A 21926-nucleotide genomic window follows, 5' to 3' on the forward strand; every position below is an offset into this window, starting at 1 on the left:
AAAAAAAGATTTATAATATTTTATATAATATATATATAACAATAAATAAAAACAGAAAAGACAAATAAAACTTTTAAGTAAAAGTTTTCTCAACATATGAGTCATTTAAAAATCCTCATTTTATACAGTCAAAAATAAGGAAGTAAAAAAACAATACAAATTTTTTGTTATAATAAAGTAATTCCATCAGTTCAAATAATTGTAGTACTATTAGTATTTTAATACATCACACACATTTACAATTTTGACACTAATCTATATGAAGGAAGACATTAAACATTATTATGTTGCAATAAAATACAATTAAAAGGTATATATATATATATATATATATATATATATATATATATATATATATATATATATATATATATATATATATATATACATATATATATATATATATATATATATATATATATATATATATATATATATATATATATATATATATATATATATATATATATATATATATGTATATATATATACATATTCTACAAATAGAATACTTAATGTTCTTAAAGAACAGAGCAATAATAAATTATATTAAAGATAATTTATATTTATATATATATATATATATATATATATATATATATATATATATATATATATATATATATATATATATATATATATATATATATATATATATATATATATATATATATATATATATATATATATATATATATATATATATATATATATATATATATATATATATATATATATATATATATCGTTTTATTTTCGAAAGATACATTAAGGATGTTCTGAAAGCAATAACTGTCTTTATAAGCATCATTTCTTTAACCGTAACTGCTTTGATCACAATTTTACTTCAGAAACTTTTTTATTTAAAAAACATGGCTGCCGTTTCTTTCACGCTTATTTAAATTTGAACGAAAGATGAATGGAAAAATAATTATAAACTTCAAGACGCCTTAATTTTAGACGTCTTGAAGACGCAGTAAATATAACATTTAAACGCGCAAGAAAAAATACATCTTTAAGACGTCTGCAAGAGAGCGTGTCTAAGACATCTTTTATTGAGACGTTTTGAAGATGTCTCAAAACTGTCTTAGACGTCTATAGACAAATGAGTAGTGAAATAGACGTCTAATAGACGACTTGTGCCGGCTGGGCTCAACTTTCAAACCAAAAAACATTAAATTCTCTAAACCTTCACAAGACCCTTTAGTGTATCTGCTTGGTTCCAAGTCTCAACCATCAACTTTAAAGAGCGGTTTCAAAAAAATACGGCGTCAACTAAGTCAAAGCTTTTTACAAGCACTCAAAAAAGCAAAAACTTCAATAAAAATAAAAAACTTTAGTTGTAACGCATACTGTGAGTTAATAGATAAAATCAGTTTTGAACTTTGTACTCCCACATCTACAAAGTAAACTTTACATCCGTCAGGACTTCCGCATCTAGTAGAAAATCTAGATCAGAAACATCTTCTCTTTATAAAATGTTTTAAGAAAAATAAACATTTTTTTTTTTTGTAATAATAAATTAAATAAACTTCTGTTCTAAACTTTTTTAAATTAGTAACTTGAAAATTTGCGACTTTTCTATTAATAAAATTTAATTTCTTAATTTGATTTTTAAAATTTATGAGAAAACTGCGGAAAATTGAGAGAATAACCATAAAAACGCGATTCAATCGTTATCATTGCAATTTATGGTGTTCGTAAATAGAAAAAAAGTTGTATTTCAATTAGTAAGCGGCTAATTGCAATTGCAAAAAAATTGCTTCGCAATTACTCAACTAAAAATTTGTATTTGTAACTAAGCATTTGTAACTAATCGACAGTGAAACCTTATCTAAAAATCTAAATTTACCGCATAATTGTATTACGGTAACGCCAGTGCATAATTAGTACCAATCTAAATAATATTTAGAATACCCGCTTGAAATGTGTTGCTTAAATACAATTGGTGTTACAAATGTGAAAATAGACTTTTTCCACACCGACGATTTTTATATATAGTAGTTTATTTTTTATTATAATTATTCTTTATATAGTCGTTTTATTTCAATAGTTTTTAGTATGTAATAGGAAGTAGAAATCTTTAAAATATTTCTTTGAAAATCTTTTTTCGATTATTTTTATGTTTTTTATCTATATTTTTAAATCTTGTTTTGATTTAACAGTGTTCAGTAACTTCTAAAATTGTAGGAAGTAACATTTTATTAATACAACATTTTTAACTATTATTAATACTTTTATTAACACTATTAAACTATTAAACTATTATTAATACATATAATAATTTATTAATAATTTTAACTATTGTTAATAAATTAAGAACAAAAATTGATCTTTTTAATGGGTGATTTCAATGCAGATCTACTGAGCTACAGTGAATCTAATCCTATTTCCAACTACCTTGATACCTTATGTTCTTACTCGTTTAATCCTTCCATAGTCCTACCTACTCGTATAACAGCTAAATCTTAAACACTCATTGATAATATCTTTATGAACTTCTACTCTTCTGATCATCTCTCAGGTAACCTAACTATTTCTATATCGGATCACATGGTACAATTTGTCTGTGTTCCTGGCACATCAAGCCAACCAAATAAAGTTAAAATTTCTAGACGATGTCTGAAAAAATTTGACTCCAACAAATTTATTCTAGAAATTTCTAAAACCAACTGAGAGTTTATGATTAAAAAAGTTGAAAATATTAATGAATCCATCAATCAATTTTTAAAATTGTTTAGTAGACTTTTAGACCATTGTGCCCCCTATAAAACTTTGACTAAAAATCAAATCAAACTTAAATCTAAACCCTGGATCTCTAAAGGCTTACTTAAACCTATTTTTGTAAAAAACAAACTCAATAAAAAATTTGCAAGATGTAAAAACATTAATACTAAAAATGAACTTTTCACAAAATTTAAATTCTATAGAAATAAAATTAACAACTTATTAAAAAGTAGTAAAAAATTATACTACATAACTTATTTTAATAACAACATGAACAACATAGAAAATACATGTATATATAATATTAAAGCACCATTACATAAAACACCTACTCAGCTAAACCTGAATGAAAACATCATCACAGACCATGCCACTGTTTCAAATATATTTAATAACTACTTTGTTTCCATTCGTGAAAAACTACTAAATGAAATCATGCCATCAAAACGTACTTATAGTGACTTTCTTAATTTGCCTAATGCTAATTCTTTCTTTATTGACCCTGTGAGTGAAGATGAGGTATTTAGTCTTATTAATAATGCTCTTAAAAGTGATGGACCTGACAGCTACCTACATTTTATCTTAAACTTACCTCTCACATAATCTCCAAACCTTAAATTGTTCTTTTAAAAGTGGTAAGTTCCCCGAAGTTTTTAAAGTAGGTAAAGTCATTCCAATTTATAAAAAAGGCTCTTTACTAGACTTTTCTAACTATCGACCCATTTCCCTTCTTTCCAACCTAAGAAAACTTTTTGAGAAGGCTATGCATAACAGGCAATACAAGTTCCTAGAAAAATTTAAATGCTTGTACCAACATCAATATGGATTTTGAAGCAAACATTCCACAATTCTTGCACTTATTGAAATTACTGAGAAGATTAGAAGAGCTCTAGATAATAAGCACTTTACATGTGGGGTGTTTATAGATTTGCAAAAAGCTTTTGATACTGTAGATCACTCCATCCTTCAAAATTGGAATACTATGGAATCAGAGGCATCCCAATAAAATGGTTTACTTCATATCTCCAAAACAAAAAACGCAGTTTGTTTCCAATAATGGCTCTAAATCTGATTTACATAATTGCTCAAATGGCGTCCCACAAGGTTTAGTTTTAGGACCACTTCTTTTTCTGCTTTTTATTAACGACTTGAATACTTCTTTTAAATTTGCAACTGCTTACCATTTTGCTGATGATACTAACATGCTACTGGTTGAAAAATCACTTAAAAAAATCAACAAAATATTAATCATGATCTTGGACATCTTGTCCCGTGGCTTCGTTCTAATAAACTTTCTCTCAATTCTAACAAAACAGAGCTGATCATCTTCAAATCCAACCTGGCACCAATTAATAAGCACTTAAATTTCAGACTAAGCGGAAAATAAAAACTATCCTTTAGACTCTATAAAATATTTTGGGATTAAAATTGATTCTAATCTTTCTTTTCAAGGCCATCTGAATGGCTTAGCAATGAAACTCAGCAAATCTAATGGAATGCTAGCCAAAGTCCGTCATTATGTAAATCTAGAAACTCTGCTAAATATATATCATGCTATTTTTGGGTCCCATCTAAGATATGCATGTCAAGTATAGGGACAATCCCATAAACAAATCATTTCAAGGTTGTCCTATCTCCAAAATAAAGCCTTAAAAATAATATATTTTCAGTACAGTAACTGTTAATCTAATATCCTATACCTAATCTCCAATATATTTAAATTAAGCGACCTTGTAGTATTCCTTAACTGCCAATTTGTCTGGAATTATCACCACAAAAACCTTACCCTATCATTCAACAATTTCTTTACAAGTACAAATAGTCACTATCCTATTTGCTACTTCAGTAGCTTAAACTTAGTTATTCCAAAACACCACTCTGCTAAATATGGATATAAATCCATTAAATATCGATGTATTAGCTCATGGAACAAACTACCTCCTGATCTAAAATCTCTTAATTCAATCTCTGAATTCAAAATCAAGCTTTTTAATTACATGTTAAAAAAAAATACAACTAAATATTTCTACAAATTAATATTCGAATTCTTTATTATATATATCAATTCGTGATCCTTTAGTTTTTTATTTGATATTTTCAACATTTTCAAATTTTGGTTTTCTATCTGCCATTTTTAAACTTTTTTATTAAATTTTTCATTCTAATATTATTAATATTAGTACTAATATTTTGGCATTCTTTATTTATCTTTCTATTTATCTCTTTTCATTCAACCATTCTCTACTTCGTACTAAATGTTTGTTGTCGCTGTCATTATTCACTAAACTTTTGTTGCTGCTGTTATTGTCCTTGTTTATGAAATTCTCCATTTATTTTAATTGTTATCATTTTGTTAACATTATTAATATTGTTATTATTATTGTTGCTATTATTGTTGCTATTATTATCATTATTATTATGACTAGTATTATTGATATCAGTTATTATTACTATTTTCATCCTTGACTATAACGTTATGTTGAATATTCAGGTATTTACTTTATATTAGTACTTGTACTATTGTAAATTTCCTTGAAATGTAATAACTTATTTCGAAATATATTTGATTTGATTAGTAACCTAAACTTATATAAAAAAAACAACGGGTGACGGACTTAATAATTTTTTACTTTATTAAGACTTACCTTAAGTGTCTGAATTTTTTAATTTCTTAATTCTTAAAATTTTTTTAATTATAAAGAACTTTCTTAATTCGAAAGTTAAATTAAGTTTAATTAAGGAACTTAATTTAACTTTCTAATAAATTTTTATTAATTATTTTTTAGATCTTATTAAATAAGTAGATCATGTTTTTTTTTTTTTTTTTTTTCTTCGCTCTTTATATAAAAATAAAATAATAAAATTACGATGAAACTTTTACGTTACACAAAGAATATATATAAAACAGACAGGGGCTCAAAGAAGATACGGATGACTGGTGTCACCACAATCTTTTCATAGAGTTCGTTTACAATAACATTTAAAGCCCACATGGCTTTAGTAAATTTACAATAAAATATTTTTTCTGAAAAATACTATGTGAAGAATAAAACTCAATAACATAATTTACAATAACATTTAAAGCCCACGTGGCTTTAGTAAATTTACAATAAAATATTTTTTCTGAAAAGTACTAGGTGAAGAATAAAAACTCATATATACATCCTCATATATACATATACACATACACAAACACATATACAAACATACTTACACACACACATATATAAACATACTTACATATATATCAGAAGTTAAGGAGATGCAATTTCATTTGTCGTTTAAAAGAGGAAGTGCTTTTCAAATCTTTTATATTGTTATTTTTTAATTGATTCCATAATGATGGACCTTGGTTAATAATTAAGAATTTTGACACTGCCGATTTTACTCTGCTCAATTAATAGTTATGGTTGCTATTTGACCGAAGATTGTATTTTTGTAAAACCCCGATACAAAAATATCAGAAAATACTTTTGGCAGCAAGTTATTCTTATAATTAAACATAAATATTATCATTTGAAGCGAATTAAGTTTTGATATATTTAACGCATTCATGTATTTCATTACAGGGGAAGGGTTTTTTAATCTTTTTAAATAGTTAACTGCTTTACATGCGTGGTTTTGTTGGCTCTGTAATCTTATTAATTTAGTTTTGTGTGTGTTAACCCAAATAATATTAGCGTAGGAGAGATGACAATGAGCAAGACTGAAGTAAAGCATTTTGCGTGATTTATAATCAAGAAAGGACCTAGATTTATACAATACACTTATAGCAGAAGATATTTTTTGCTTCAATAAGACTAATATTTTTCCATGGTTCTCATCAAATATTACTCCCAAAAACCTTGTATAATTTACTCGATTTATTTCATTTTTATTAATTGACAGTTTTGGCAACTTAGATTAGTTGATTAGTTTAGATTAGAAGATTAGTTGATTGTATTATTTTATGGAAGAGAGTAAAACTTGTTTTTTTGCAGTTTAATGATAACTTATTAGCTATAAATCATTGGTTAAAACTTTCCAGTTCAGTGTTCATTGTTTCGAACAATATTTTTACATTAGAATTGTTGTAGAATAAATTTGTATCGTCTGCATACATAATTGACGATATATTATAAGAAGCTTTATTCATATCATTAATATATATTAAAAATAATAAAGTTCCCTAGATCGATCCCTATGGGTTTCCACAATCAATATCAAGAGCTCCTGACTCCTCCAGGACAACAAACCGTTTTCTATTAAAAAGATAACTTTTAACACACTTATACGTTAAGCCATTAATGCCGTAATGCCTTAACTTTGAAAGCAAAATTCCGTGATCAACAGTATCGAATGCGTTGGATCAATAAATGCTCCAAGTACTTGTTCCCCTTTATCAAAGCACATAGATATTTTATTGGAAAGTTCAATAATAGCGTGTTCAGTAGAGCAGTATCTCTGAAATCCAAATTGATTTTTGTATAAAAGCGTATTTAATGTCATGCGCAATGCGCAATAAATTTCTACGAATGTTTTGATGCTTTTAGGAGTTTTAGGCTTTTTTGAAAATTCTCTCCCTTTAGTTTGTTATAGTATATAACATCGTTATATATATAAAATATCTTTATAATTTTAAAAGTGTTATATATTGTATTTAAAAAATTTTAAAAAGATTTAAAAGAAGAAGAAAAATTAATTGTTTAAGCGAAAGGATTTGAACCCAGGATTTGCAGCCGTGGCGCAGTGGTTAGAACGCTTGCTTTATAAGCAGGAGATCCAGGTTCGAAACGAGCTCTGGACATATTTTCGCGTCACGGTAAGGAAGGAGGCGTGAACTTCCTGGTTAAATGCATTTCCGCGGTGCTCTGTGACAAGACCGTTAGGACTTCTTGGGGCACCTAAAATAAAAAAAAATAAAAAATAAAAAACCCCGCAATGCACTTCCAAGACGCATCTAGCTAACAATTTAGGCCACTCAGGGCCTATATAATTGTTTATATAGTACTATATAGTTATTTTTAACATTATTTATAATAATTAAAACGTGTTTTTAAATTATTTTTGACTTATTAGAATCTTTTGATGCTCTAAACATTTTTAACTTTCATTCTGCACATCGGCTTTAGCTTTTACCTTTTTACAAATGGCGGACTATGTTAAATATTATAAACAAAAAAAGCGGCTTTATTTTTCGTCCAATAAAATCCAGTAAGTTAGACAATATATTATTGCTTAATGTAAAAGTGAGCAACAAGGTGCATTGAAAAACAGAAACTTTTCATAACTGTCTAGTAGTAGCTTTAAATATATGCGATATAATAAATTACCACTGAATTTAAAAAATTTTTGGAATAAAAAATATTTTTAGAGGTGCTCCAAGTCAATTGAACATTAACAGGGTCCATAATATTTTTGAAAAAAAAGTTCTACAAAAGTAGATCAATCTGGTACTCAAAAGAAGCGCAATTTTATAAAAAGGTTAAAAATAATATTTGTTTCATGTAAAAATTATTATTTTGAATTTAATTGCATAGAAATTATGGTTTTTTAACTAAAAGTAAAAAATTGCATTTTTACAACTTTTTCAATAATATTTTTTTTCGATATATTTTTCTATAAAACAGTTATTATTTTCGAACTTTTTATAAAATTTCACTTCTTTCGAGTACCAGGTTGACCTAATTTTGAAGAATTTTTTTTCCCAGAATATTAGGGGTCCTATAAATGTTCAAGGGACTTGGGGCACCTCTAAAAATATTTTTTTTCGAAATTTTTTGTTAATCCAGTGATATTTTATTATATTGCATATATTTAGAGCTATTACAAGACAATTTTTTAAAAATTCTGTTTTTCAATGCACCCTAGTGAAGAAGTCACGAATTAATCAAAAAAAAAAAAAAATTTCCGCATAAAAAGTATAAAAATTCGCAAATTTTAAAATAATAGTAGTTTTTTTTATGAACGTTTTTATCTTCTAATTAAAAAAAAGTAAAAGGTCTATCATTTCTTGTTAGATAAATATTTACATTTTTTTTTAATTTAAAAATATCTCATTTTTATTCCATAAAAATATCTCATTTTTATGGAATAAAAATGAGATATTTTTAATAATCAAGAATCACTTTTCTGCATTTCGTGTATTTTTTCACAAAAAGAAGTTTTTAAAAGTTTATAGCAATTATATTTTTAAATCTATCACTTTTAAATGCAAAACGTAATATTTTTGATGGATAACGTTAGTTATTGAAATTTCAACCTTTTATGCAAATGAAAATATAAAAATTATTTTATATACTTCAGCTACGTTATTAATTATGTTTGCATGTTTAACAAAAAAATTATAGATGTTTAAAACAAATGCCCACTGTAATACCAATAATATTTATACAAGTTGTTAAACCCACCTTTATTTAGTGCATATATTTGTTAATTAATATTATTTTATTTGTTTGTATTATATTTATTAACAATTAAATTTTATTTTAGTAACTATGTATTCAACTGAGGGAAATTTTAAAACAATACATTGGATGAGAAAATGGTTGGAAAGTTTTTGATTATAAGTTATTTTACTATTAAGTTTATTATTGAAATATTTTGAGATTTATAAACACTTATAAAAATTTAACAGTTTTTACCAAAGAAATCTTCAAAAAAAGACTTTTAAATTAGAAATTTAAGTCTTTTTTGAAAATAACTCTCCCCATTAAGAGAATGAAATATTTCAAGTGAAGTTCGAACAGCCTTGGACATACTAAAAACAAATAAAAATTTGGCCTTAAAACAATGTTTGATATAGTTAAAGACCCTCTATTCATAATCTTCAATTTATTATTAAGAACTGGTGTCTTCTTTGACAGCCTAAAAAAGCAAGAGGAGTCGCATTATCTAAAAACGACAATGATTCCCTTCATCTAAGTATAAGCTTATATCCCTAATTTTTTACCTCTCAAATCTGCATAAGCGCACTATGCATAGTATATTGTTTAATAATCTAGATAAACTTAAAATTTTATAACTGATCAGAGTGGCAATAACTGCGGAGTGGTTTTAGAGTGGTTTTAAACACTCTAAGAACAATAAGTATTCTTGTATAATTAAATTGCAATTACAAAATACCAGTCTTAAATAATTAAACTGCAATTACAAAATACATTTACCATCGAATACCATTTAGAATAATGTAATTACTATAATACTTTTTTAAATCTCAAACCGAAGTTTATTTTACAACCATTTAGCTAGGCTTGTTTAAATACTTTAAAACAAAGTAAAATAAAATCTTAAGTATAACAATAATTCCGATGATCACCAAAAATGATTGTGTTACATTTAAATCAATATTTTTGGTTTTTATCATTATATCGTTACCAGAAATGTAAGTGCTGTTCGAAGTGCATTGTTGAAAAATGGACTTTGGTGAACATCTAAAAAAAAAAAAGATATAAAACGACTGCATATACAACATTACGTGACAACTGAAAAACGAGACCTTTAAAGTATAAGGTAAAACAAAAAGAAAAATTGTTTTAGAAAATATTTTCATTCTAGTTTTTATCTATATATTTAGTTATTTTTAATTAAACCATTTCTTCTGACTTTATCAACAAGGCCTAGTATAGACTGAGCTAAGCTCTGTATGAGCTCAATACCGAATTTATTAAGGCTAAACTTGATCCTATAACATAATTTTTTATAATTTTCTGCATACTAATTATTTTTTTAGAAAAGGCCTTTCAAAATACTCTAAAAATTTTCGAAAGGACAACATTCTGAAAAGTTTGCAGGGTTATCCGTTTTCTCAAGATAATGCACTTTCTTCTTGCTCAAGCACGTAATTTGTGTTTTTGCATAGTGAGATGATGCTAAACTGAGCCAGAATACATATGCACTATCTGAATGATCCTTATCGATGAGTCTCTTAATACATTTGTTTAACTATGTTATATCGTTAAATAATACACAAACACTAGAGATTCATATCAGTCATATATATCTTTCTTTTATATATTCCCCAAAAAATATACGTACACATTATATATAAAAATACATCAACAATAATGCCACGTAGTAATCATCGATGTTTGCTGGTCGTCCGCAAACTTGTAGTCGGTTTTTACGGCATAAAATCCCTGAAATGTATTGGCATTTGACCTCTGGTTGATCGAGTACTTCTTCGACATTTTGTAACGTGTTCTTCATCGGGAAGAGAGACTTTACATGTATCAGGTTTCAATCTGTCAATGGGACAAAGTTTTTCGTTAAAATGACCATCATCCCCTCCATAAGTGTCAATAGGTCGCCTATTTAATTGGTCGCAATGTGCCAAAATTGTCTCTTATAATGATTGCCGTGTTTTGGCCAGCCTGAGAAATAAAGGCTGCTGGCTCTGGCTTCGAATCTGGCTTCTGGCGATACCATAACGGTGCTCCAGTCTCAAAACTCGTGGTGAGAGGAGATCTCAACTGCCTCCCCATCAACTCAGATGGACTTTTCGATCTCCCTGCATAAGGTATTGTTCTATAACTAAGTAACATACGACTTAGATAACCGCTTACTAAACCTTTGTCAGTCGAGTAAACTTTTAAACCCATCTTGACTGTCCCTACCATTCTTTCACCTAACCCATTAGATTGTGGGTGATATGGTGGGGTCTTATATGGTAGACATCCTATTTTCTTCAGTCATTGGCATAGAGCAGTATCATGAAATTCTGCAACATTATCTGATACCAAAACTTTAGGAACACCATTTCTAGAAAAAACGCTTTGTAGTGCTGTCTTAATTGTGAGAGCTTCCCGATTACTAACTTTTATAACTTCAGGCCATCCAGAGAAGACATCCACTAAAATCAAAAATAATCCAACATTCTTTACAAAGGCATGATCCATATGAACTCTACACCAAGGTTTATTTTCATTAGGCTATGTATGTATTGTTTTTTAATTTTTATTTTTATCTCAGTGCATTTTTCACAATTTTTTACATATTCTTCTCCATCTTGACAATGACCAGGCCACCATGCTTCTAATTTTAATCTACATCGAGTTTGCATAATTCCAAAATGTATGTCATCATGAACTGATTGAATAAATCTCCTTCTTAATGTCTTTGGAGGTACAATAAGGTCAACATTACAAAGAATTCCTTTCTCAATAGTTAGTTTATGGTTGTTCGATTTATAAGGTCTTTTTGCCACAGTGCACCTGCTCCAATTATTTTTATTAATTCTGTCTTTAATGTCTATCAATAGTCTATCATTTTCTGTTTCATTCCTAATCTGTTCAAGGTTTACAATTTCTGACTCAACTAAGTGTATAAAAGTCTCTTGAATATCCTCTTCATCTTGCAAAAGAAAAGACAATCGTGATAATGAATCTGCATGAGGAATGCTCTCTCCTTTTACATAGCTAATGTCATAGTCAAAGACCATCATTTGCAAAGCCCACCTTAAAATTCTTGCCGAAGGCACTTTGGGAAGTTCTTTGTTACAATCAAATATGAACTCAAAAGGTCTGTGGTCTGATATAAGCTTAAATCTTCTACCAATCAGAAAATGTCTAGCTCTGTGTGTGGACCACACTATGGCCAGTGCTTCTCTCTCTATGTTAGAATATCTTGTTTCTGCATCAGACAAAGATTGTGAAAGAAAAAGAACAGGGTGACCATTTTGTGATAGTATAGTAATTCAAGATCTTTATTAATGTCATAAATACTTACCTCAGGGTCTTCAGATAGGTTCTTCTTTAGCAAATCAAACTCATTGTTCTTTTTTCCATTCAAATGTAACTCCTTTTCTCCTCAATTTATTTAAAGGTAAAATCTTTTCAGCATATCTTTCAATATGTCGACCATAAAAATTAACTAATCCAATAAACGATTCAAGTTCTTTTTTATCATTGGGAGGACTGATTTGGAGTATTTTGTTAACTAAACTACGATCTGGAGTAACTCCCTTCTCAGACAGTTCATATCCTAAAAATAAAAGGCTTTTAGTTTTTATTACTGATTTACTTTTATTTATAATCACCCCTGATTCCTTCAATTTGTTTAAAATTTTCATCAAATTACATTTTAGTTAATTCGTGTTTTTACCTCCAACACATATATCATCTTGAAATATGATCATATTAGGAATAATGTCCCCAACAGTAGATTCAATTGCTCTTTGAAATATAGCACTTGCAGTTTTTATTCCAAAAGGCAAACATGTCCATCTTAACAATCCGATAGGTGTATTTATTGTAGTTATATCCTGTGCATCTTTGTCCATCTTAATTTGGTGATATACTCCCTTAAGATCAATTTTGGCAAAATACTTCATTCCTGCCATCTTATGAGAAACATTTTCAATATTAGGAATTGGGTATGAATCTAAACAAATCTTTTGGTTAACTCCTATTTTATAATCTGCACATATACATAAATCCCTGTCTTGTTTTCTCACAACAACAAGTGGTGAAGCCCATTTGCTTCTGCCAGGTGGAACTCTTATGAGCAATCCTTGTTGAATCATTTCATTGAGCTTCTCTATTACTAATGGTTGTATATGAATTGGAAGAGGTCAAGATTCAAAATAACTTGGTTGCATACCATTTCTTATTATAATATTTGCTTTATAATTTACTAAGCGCCCACTAACAACAGGTTCTACACTGTTAACTAAATTAGTTGCATTTGTTTTTAATATGTCCATCCCAATCAAACCATGATTCTTTATACAATCTGCAACAATAATACGTAAAATATTTATTTTAGTTTTGGTTTCTAATGTTGCCTCAAATTCCCCTAAAACTTTAATTGTGCCATCAAATTGTTTGAGATGAAGGTAACATTTTTGCAATTTAGGTTTATAAATTAATTCCCAAAAGTTTCATGGTATAATAGTGACCTGACTTCCAGTGTCAACTTGCATTTTTATCGTGCAATCATTTATTTTAACATTAGTTACTGAGTTTGAGTTGCTCATGTTAACAGATTAAACACTTGCCCCATCGGTCTCTACTTCATCTACTTTTTTTTCATATTTGATAATGGATTTACAAACATTTTAAAAGTAGTTCAACTTCCCACATTTATTGCAATTTTTTCCAAATGCTGGACATTTTCGTGGTAGGTGTTGAAGCCCAAAGTATTTGCATTTATATGATTTTTCTTTATTTTTGCCCATATAGCTAACTGACAGGGTTTCCATATCCTCAATACTGTTGTGCATATTAAATAAATGCATTTCTTCAATCTGTCTTATGAAGTCTACATATACTCCTAATTTAAGTGATTCTCCATTCTGTAGCATTTCCAGAGCTTTAACTCTTTGGTCAGAAGATTGAAGTCCATCAATTAGTCTCATTTGAATCAGATCATCTTCTGCGGTTTGTCCATCTCTTCCTAATTTCTCAAAATTACAAAAACGTGCTGCCTACCTTAATCTTTGTGCGTATGATACAACTTTTTCATTACTTTGTTGTTTTATGGCTAAGAACCTAACTCTTTCAGCAATTATTAGTCGCTTCTGAGGTCTTAAATGGGACATAATAGCAACTTTAATGTCACTAAACATCATTTCTTCTAACTCTTCTGGATAAACCATGAGTGCAATTCCTGCTCTGGATAAAAATAAATCTGTCACTCTGTGCTCACCATTTATTGTGTCTTTCAACTTTATTGATCGAGCAGAGGCTGAAAAGCATCTAATCCAGGCTTCAGCATTATCTGGATCGTCTAACATCAATTTGGACATCATACTAATCCTACATAGAGCCATTGTTATATCATTAAATAATACACAAACACTAGAGATTCATATCAGTCATATATATCTTTCTTTTATATATTCCCCATAAAATATACGTACACACTATATATAAAAATATATCAACAATAATGCCATGTAGCAATCATCGATGTTTGCTGGTTGTCCGCAAACTTGTAGTCGGTTTTTATAGCACAACAAACTAGATTTCTTGATTTATAGCCAGTCCACTAGGCGCAAAATAAGGATGAGAAATCCCATTTTCAGTAAAAATAGTCCATAAAAGTAATTTTTTTTTTGAGATTTTTGTTTTGTTTGATATTTAACTGCAGATGGAGTAGATTTTACATTGCTAGTACAAAATTTACCATTTCCATCGATATTGGAGCAATTTTATGTTATATAAGACTCAACGCCAATAACTGGTTTACGATTTTTGAATTTGACACAATAAAGTGCTTTCAGTTTTAGCAACCTCTTTTTTGCTAGTTCGAACTTTTTAGAATCATCATTTTTTTCTTGGTTTAATTTTTACCTTTGTTTTTATTATTTTACTAATGCATTGCTGAGTTGTACAGTTGTTCAAGTGCAGTTGAATGTTTTAGCTGCTTGTCATTGAGAAACTATGTATCTATGGTCAAACATGGGTTTGAGCTTCTTATCGTTTGCACTGGTCTTTTTTTAGCCTTTTCTCCACTTTCTTAATCTCCCTGTTACTAGGATTCACTCTCAGCACGTTTAAATATCTTGCAGATAATTCTGCATCTTTTAGATCTCAGTTTTAAAGTGGTCATAAGTGAACTTTTTACCAAAATTTCTTTAATTTAAATAAAATTCATACATATACATCTCTTCTTGTTTTGAATATCTTTTCATTAATTTTTCTATGAAATATAAAAATAAAATATTTAAAAAATAGAATAAAAATACTTTTTAAAACATTTTTCCTTTTTGTTTTACCTTAAAGGAGCTGTGTGTCTTTAAATCCAGTCTCGTTTTTCAGTTATGAGTTTTTATTTTATATGCATATAAAATAATTTAGTGGATTGACTTGTCCCAAAATAGTGGAAAAATTTGTCCAAAAATGTGGTAATAAATTACCACAGCTTTTTATGCAATCACTCAGCAGTGTTTCATTGACATTTAGCAAGTGGGAGATTTTTTTATCATTACTCCACTGAATATTTAAAACTGTTATTTAAAAATTTTTTTTTGTTAAAATTTGTTTGCTTAACTAGTGGCATGTGGTAGGCGACTAGTGGTAACTCCACCCTGTGTCTCTGACATTCCTGTTTCTCTGCGCAGCTTCTTGTTTTACTGTTTGAGAGAGTTGCAAAGAAAATTAAAAAAAAAATGAGTTGCAAATTTAATTTGAGCTTTTTACTCACTGTGGTCAAATAAAGGTTTTTAAATCTACATCATATTAGTTCTGAAGTTTTTTTTCTAATATATATCTCCTTATGAGGTGATCCATGTTGAAAATAAATCTTTATCCACTCCTTATTGGATGATTTGCGCATCTTTCGTGTATATACTATACTATTTTAGAATCAGTTACCTATCATATAATGCAGTCAAAATCTTTGAGAATAAACAGAGAAAAGACATTTTCTAGTTTTTACATTTAAGGTGGGTTCCTTTAGTAACATTTTTGATTCAAATGCATTGTTTGGAAGTTCTTATTCATCATTTAACTTTCTATTATTGATCAAAAATTGTTTTATAATTTATAACTAAAGATAATTTCTCATTTTATCCAAATGTGCAAAATCAGTTATAAAAGTAAACTTATTAAAAAATTTTAGTTTAACAATTTACAGTACTACAGTCAATTTTAGTTTTACAATGATTTACTCAATTTCTCATACTGGAATATGACAGCTATTGTTCATTGCAACTTCACATTTTGTTTCAAAACTGAGGCTGCTTTGCTATTCAGTTCATGTTTTTGTGAGCTGCTTCTGAAGTCTGTTTACTCAGTATTCTAGAAACAATGATGATTTGTTGAGCTAAATATTCAGGTGAGCTTTAATTATAAAAACTTCCATAATAGTGATAGTTTGGAATCATGTCTCTGGCATACAGTTCGAATTCTTTCATCATATGTAAAGGATATTAAAACACAATTTTTTTTTTTAGCATGAAAGCACAGACACAGTAAAAGGATGCAACTTGTTGAATAAAAAGCCAAGCAAGAATAAATTTTGGTTTATCGTTGATATCAATGGTAGCTCATTTGAGCATTGCCCATGATTGTATTTGTAGAAAAAAGAAAGAAATGCAACCTTACGACAATGAGAGAGTGGCTCAAGCTTGGCAGATTCTTATCTTTATCATATTCTTAAGCAGGTCTTATTACATTTATAATGTGCTTTTAGACTTTGTCTGAGAGTAAGAGAGTTGTTATTTGTCAATATAGGAATACTAACCGAAAGTCTCTAGAACCTAACATCTGAGAAAAGATAAAAGATTAAGTAAAATGAGAATAACAGAGCTTAACATCACACAGGACTTTTTTACATGGGCTTCTTGGAATAATAAAAGCACATTTGCTCTTAAGAGAGATGTTCTTGTAAAAAAGAAGAAATAAATGATTAATAAAGCAACTGCTCAAGATGGTGAAAAATGAGGAATAGAATGAGGCTTAACTTTATTCCAGAAGGAATATTCCACTTCCACAAATGAGCTTTATGCATACATATTATGGATATAAATATGTTTGCATTTTATTTAGATGATGGCATACAAATTCTTTCATTGTTATATAAACTTTGGTATTTATATGGTGTAGTATTTACCAAAAGAGAAGATGATCAGATAGATGTGTGGTGTGACTCTAGCAAGAAAAGAAAAGGAGGCATAATCTTAGATAGATTAGAAAAAACGTTGTATCAAACATTGTTTGTTAGAAAAGATCTACCTAAAAAGTATTTTAGGTATCAGCATGTAGAGAGGTAGCAGCTTCAGTAGAAAATGGTAGTAAAAGTAAGAAAACTTGAAGAGAGAGTGCCTTACATATTGTATGGATGAGCTTTAATTAAGAAAAAAAAATGCTCTAGATTGTTTATATTTGAGAAACAGCATAATAGAGGATGACTAAAGCCTGATGATGATGATAATGATGATGATCATCATCATCAGGTTTTAGCCTTCCTCTTTTATGCTGTTGATGATGATGATCATGATGATGACAATAATGATAATGATGATGATGATAATAAGGATTATTATGATGATCATGTTGGTCATAATAATGTTTATATATGCATATATATACAAAATATAACATGAATTTTGAATTAAAAAAAACAACTCTAAAATGTATAAATGTTCATGCAGCCCCAATCACAAACGTGGCCCCGGTCCAGATATATTTATCAAACCAGATAATATTTTTTATTAAAGCATCTTTTTTTTATGTTCAAAGATATGCAAATCTGGAGAGGGAATTTAATCGTTTTTTTTTAATTCAGATTCACTCCAAACAAGGCTGCAAGCAACCACAATTAAGTTGGGAGTTACTAGGAAAAAAAGAATAGAGATTGACCAATGAAATGGTTGACAAAAGACTTAAAAAGTTGTCAGTTGTATGAGTCAAAAATACATAAAAATGGGACAGATTTCCAAAGGTTTGAAGTGCAGATAAAAAAGGGGTCAGATACAATTAATGAATGAGACTTAGCTGAATGATAAGTCCAACAAGAATGAATTTTAGTTGATAGAACTAGATGCAATAACTCCTTTGAGCAGCAACAATGATAGCATTTGTAGAAAAGAGAAAGAAATCCAACTTTACAATGATGGGAAAGAGGCTCAAGCTTAGCAGATAGAGCGAGTCCAACTATATTTACAATGCATTTTTGGACCATGTCTAGAAAAGAAAGAGCATCATTAGGAGAACCAGTCCAAATATGACAACAGTATTCCATACAGGGACAAATAAGAGATTTGTAGAGGTAGAGAATGGAATCAGGAGAGAGAAAATGGCAAGCACGATAAAGAGAAGCAACCTTAGCAGATGCTAATTTAGCAATCAATTGTATATATGGTTTACATGAAAGGTCAGTAGTAAACGATAATCCAAGAAGGCATAAAGAAGAGGACTCAGTGAGTAGTAAACGACAGGGGCTTTGGCCGGGGCTAGGTTTGATAACACATAGCCATGACCAGGGCCAGATTTATGATCAGGGCTACATTAATATTGATAGATCCTATAAAAATGTTATCTTTAATTAAAATTTATGATATGAATTTTATTTAAAAACAATATTTTATAGGATCTATCAATTTTAATGCAGCCCCGGCCGGGTTTATGACCGGGTTGCATTTATATTGAAAGATCCTATAAAAGTATTGTTTTTAATTATAACTCATATCATAAATTTCAATTAAAAATAAGATTTTTATAGGATCTATCAATATTAATGCAGCAATGATCATAAACTCATCTGCGGTCGTGGCTATGTGTTATCAAACCTAGCCCCAGCCAAAGCCCCGGTCGTTTACTGTCAGTGAGAGAGTCATTAATATAGGAATGTCGACTGTACTGTATTAGTTGTTTGCAGTAAATAACTGAGTTTTGTTGGAGTTAAAATTAACAAGCTACTGTGAGCCCCAATCTTTTGGAGAAGTAAGATCAAATTTAAGATGCCTGTTTAGAACAGTCAAAAAGAAAAAACTTTTTGTCAAAACAGCAGTATAAAGTCACAAGTTACTTGCAAAAAAAACTACTTCAAAATTTAAATGTAAAAAGATGTAAAAATGTTGGAAAATCATTATTGTAGCTAAGAAACAAAACAGGACCAAGGATAGAACCTTGAGGTACCCCAGAAGTTACAGGAAATAAAGAAGTGTGTTAGCCTTTGAGAATGGCTTTAATAAAGTGGTTAGAAAGAAACAATTTGATTATCTCAAAAACTTTTCCAGATATACCATATGAAGCTAGCATATGGAGAAGACCAACATCCCAAACTTTGTCAAAAGCTTTAGATATGTCAAGAGCAACAGCTCTACCGTCACCACCTCCATCTAATGCACAACAAAATCTTTCACAGCAGTTAGCAGGTCAGCTGTGGACCAAGAGGATCAAAAACTGTATTGATTGTATGACAGTAAGTTATTTGACTCAAGATGAGATGTGATAAAATAGATCAAATGCTCAAAGACCTTGCTAATAACAGAAAGAAGACTGATCGGACAATACTTGAAGGGGTCAAAATGTTCTCCTGAGTTTTTGAAATTTAGAACAACAGATGCCATTTTCCAGCAATCAGGAAAACAAGACTCAATCAAGAATTTATTAATTAGTTTAGAGAGAGTTGATGAGAGTTCTGGAGAACAATTTTGTAAGACTGTGACAGGAATGATGTCTAGACCACAAGTCATAGAAGAGTTTAATTGAGATATGACTTTAGCAACGGAAGCTGGACTGATTTGAATGTCTAACAATAGTGAACGGCCATGAGACTCAAAAGATGAATTAAAAGAAAAGTTCTTTGCAAATAGTTCTGCCTTTTCCTTGGGAGAGCTAATAAGATCAATCCCATGAATGAGAGACAAAATGTTAAACCTACACTTGTTAATGAGGCTGTTGAAGATTTTTTAAAATTCTCTAGAGCCGAACTTCTGAGATAAGATACAAAAATTAGTGAACTGAGAATAATGGAGCTTAGCATCAGACAGCAAAGGGTGTTGCAAGTGAGAATTTATACTCCTTTCCATTTTTAATAGTAAGTTTTTTTAATAAACCAGCAGAAATCTGTTAAGCTTGTTTTTTGCTGATTTTTTTGAGCACGGATGACAAATTCCTATTTTCAATTATCTAAAAACATTCAACACAAGTTAATTTCATTTCATTCTAAATATAATTTTTTTTTTTACTTTTGTTGCTGCTAAAGGGCTGTTCAAATATGCATGATAGTCTTAGGGAGGGAGGGGATATTGGAAGGTGTCACCAAATATCACATGGGGGAGGGGGGTGGTTTTACACAGTGTCTCGTAACATTTGATGTAACAGTTGTGACATAACAAAAAACATTTTAATTAAACTTTTTATCAGTGCGTAATTAAATCAGTTTAAATTGCAAACTTGGGGGTATTTATATATAATACTGATTTCAAAAAAAATTGATAAAAACAATTGATTTTAATAGAAGTGATATGCAACAACTTCACAAATAGTAAGCATTTTTTATTTAACTGTCATTTAACAAAAAATTTTTCTTTTTAAATGATTGGAATAGATTTATTCAAACTTACGCCAGATGTTACCAATTACTTTTGTGGTAATTCCACACATAACAGAAACTCTAGTATTTATATCAATAGACTAAAAATTTAAGTATAAATAGTTGCTTAAAATTAGATCTTAAAATATAATACATAATTGATATTATTCTTGGATCAATAAATTATTTTTTTTTAGTTTTGCAGTACTATTATTTTCAATGTTATTATTATTACTTTTAACATTTTGTGTCACTTTATTGCAAATAATTAGTCTAATTACTTTATTAGTAGTTAGTAGTTAGGATGTTAAAGATTTTTAGTAATAATAATGCTATTATTAACATTATTTTTACTTCATACTTGTTTTTAACTGATTGGTTGGTAGGAAAATAAATTTTTTTGTCAATGTTGTTATAGAATAAAAATGTCTAGTGAAAAGGAACAACTTCACAAATCTATTTATGAAGGATATTTAAAAGCATTCGCAAAAAAATCAAAGTAAAATTCTCATAAAATGAAAAATAAAATTTGGTCTGAGATAAAAACAAAAAGCAAAACATTACCTTAAATAAATGTAGAAGTTGTAAAAAAATTGAAAACAAATTAAACTCCAAAATAAAGCTGGCATTTTTTCCTACTGGTCAAAATTATCAAACAATACACCAAAAAAGCTTGTGGTCAAATCTATAATCACTTTTGATGACATAACTGATGCAATCCTATCAATTACAGCAAGTGAAGACAGTGAAAAAGAATTACAAGAAAACTCCAATTTGTTAAAAGTTTTACAAAGACAAGTGCCACTACAAGATCAGATAAAGAATGAAACTTTTACTTTACAAAGATATTTATGTCACAAGAGGACTACTATATATTAGGGCAAAAGCAGAACTTTCTGATAGAAAAAAACTGAGATCTTGTACTTTGTCAAAAAGCCACTGAATGTCAAACAGCAACTAGACTAAAAAGAAAAAAAATCAATAGAAACTTAGGATCCGCATATTATAAAAGAGTTGTGTGGAATTAAAAATACAGTATCAAAAAGTCAACCGCTAGCCTGTGATCAGGACAGTTTAATTAAAAAAATTGTAGATGATGCCATGAAAGAGCCTGCTTCTGATATAGGAGAAGAACTGAAATTACTTGAACTGTAAAAACATTAGATAAGTTGGTTGAAGAATTGAAAAAGCATAGAAACAATCTATCCAGATCAGGAGTTAAGATTTTTCCAAGC

At 28.8% G+C, this 21926-nt stretch overlaps 1 protein-coding gene across 1 annotated transcript in view; it reads right to left on the reverse strand.

Moving 5' to 3' along the window:
- Window positions 1-9760: 9760 nt before the first annotated feature.
- Window positions 9761-21926, reverse strand: part of LOC100201429 (uncharacterized) — a 94599-nt gene continuing 82433 nt past the window's right edge. The window contains exon 15 of the mRNA XM_065793232.1: window positions 9761-10139. Within this exon, the coding sequence (XP_065649304.1) occupies window positions 9950-10139 (190 nt within the window). The 3' untranslated portion in view covers window positions 9761-9949. The remainder of the gene's footprint in view (window positions 10140-21926) is intronic.

Source organism: Hydra vulgaris, chromosome 03 (assembly GCF_038396675.1).
Source record: "Hydra vulgaris chromosome 03, alternate assembly HydraT2T_AEP".
In the NCBI taxonomy this organism is placed as follows: Eukaryota; Metazoa; Cnidaria; class Hydrozoa; order Anthoathecata; family Hydridae; genus Hydra; species Hydra vulgaris.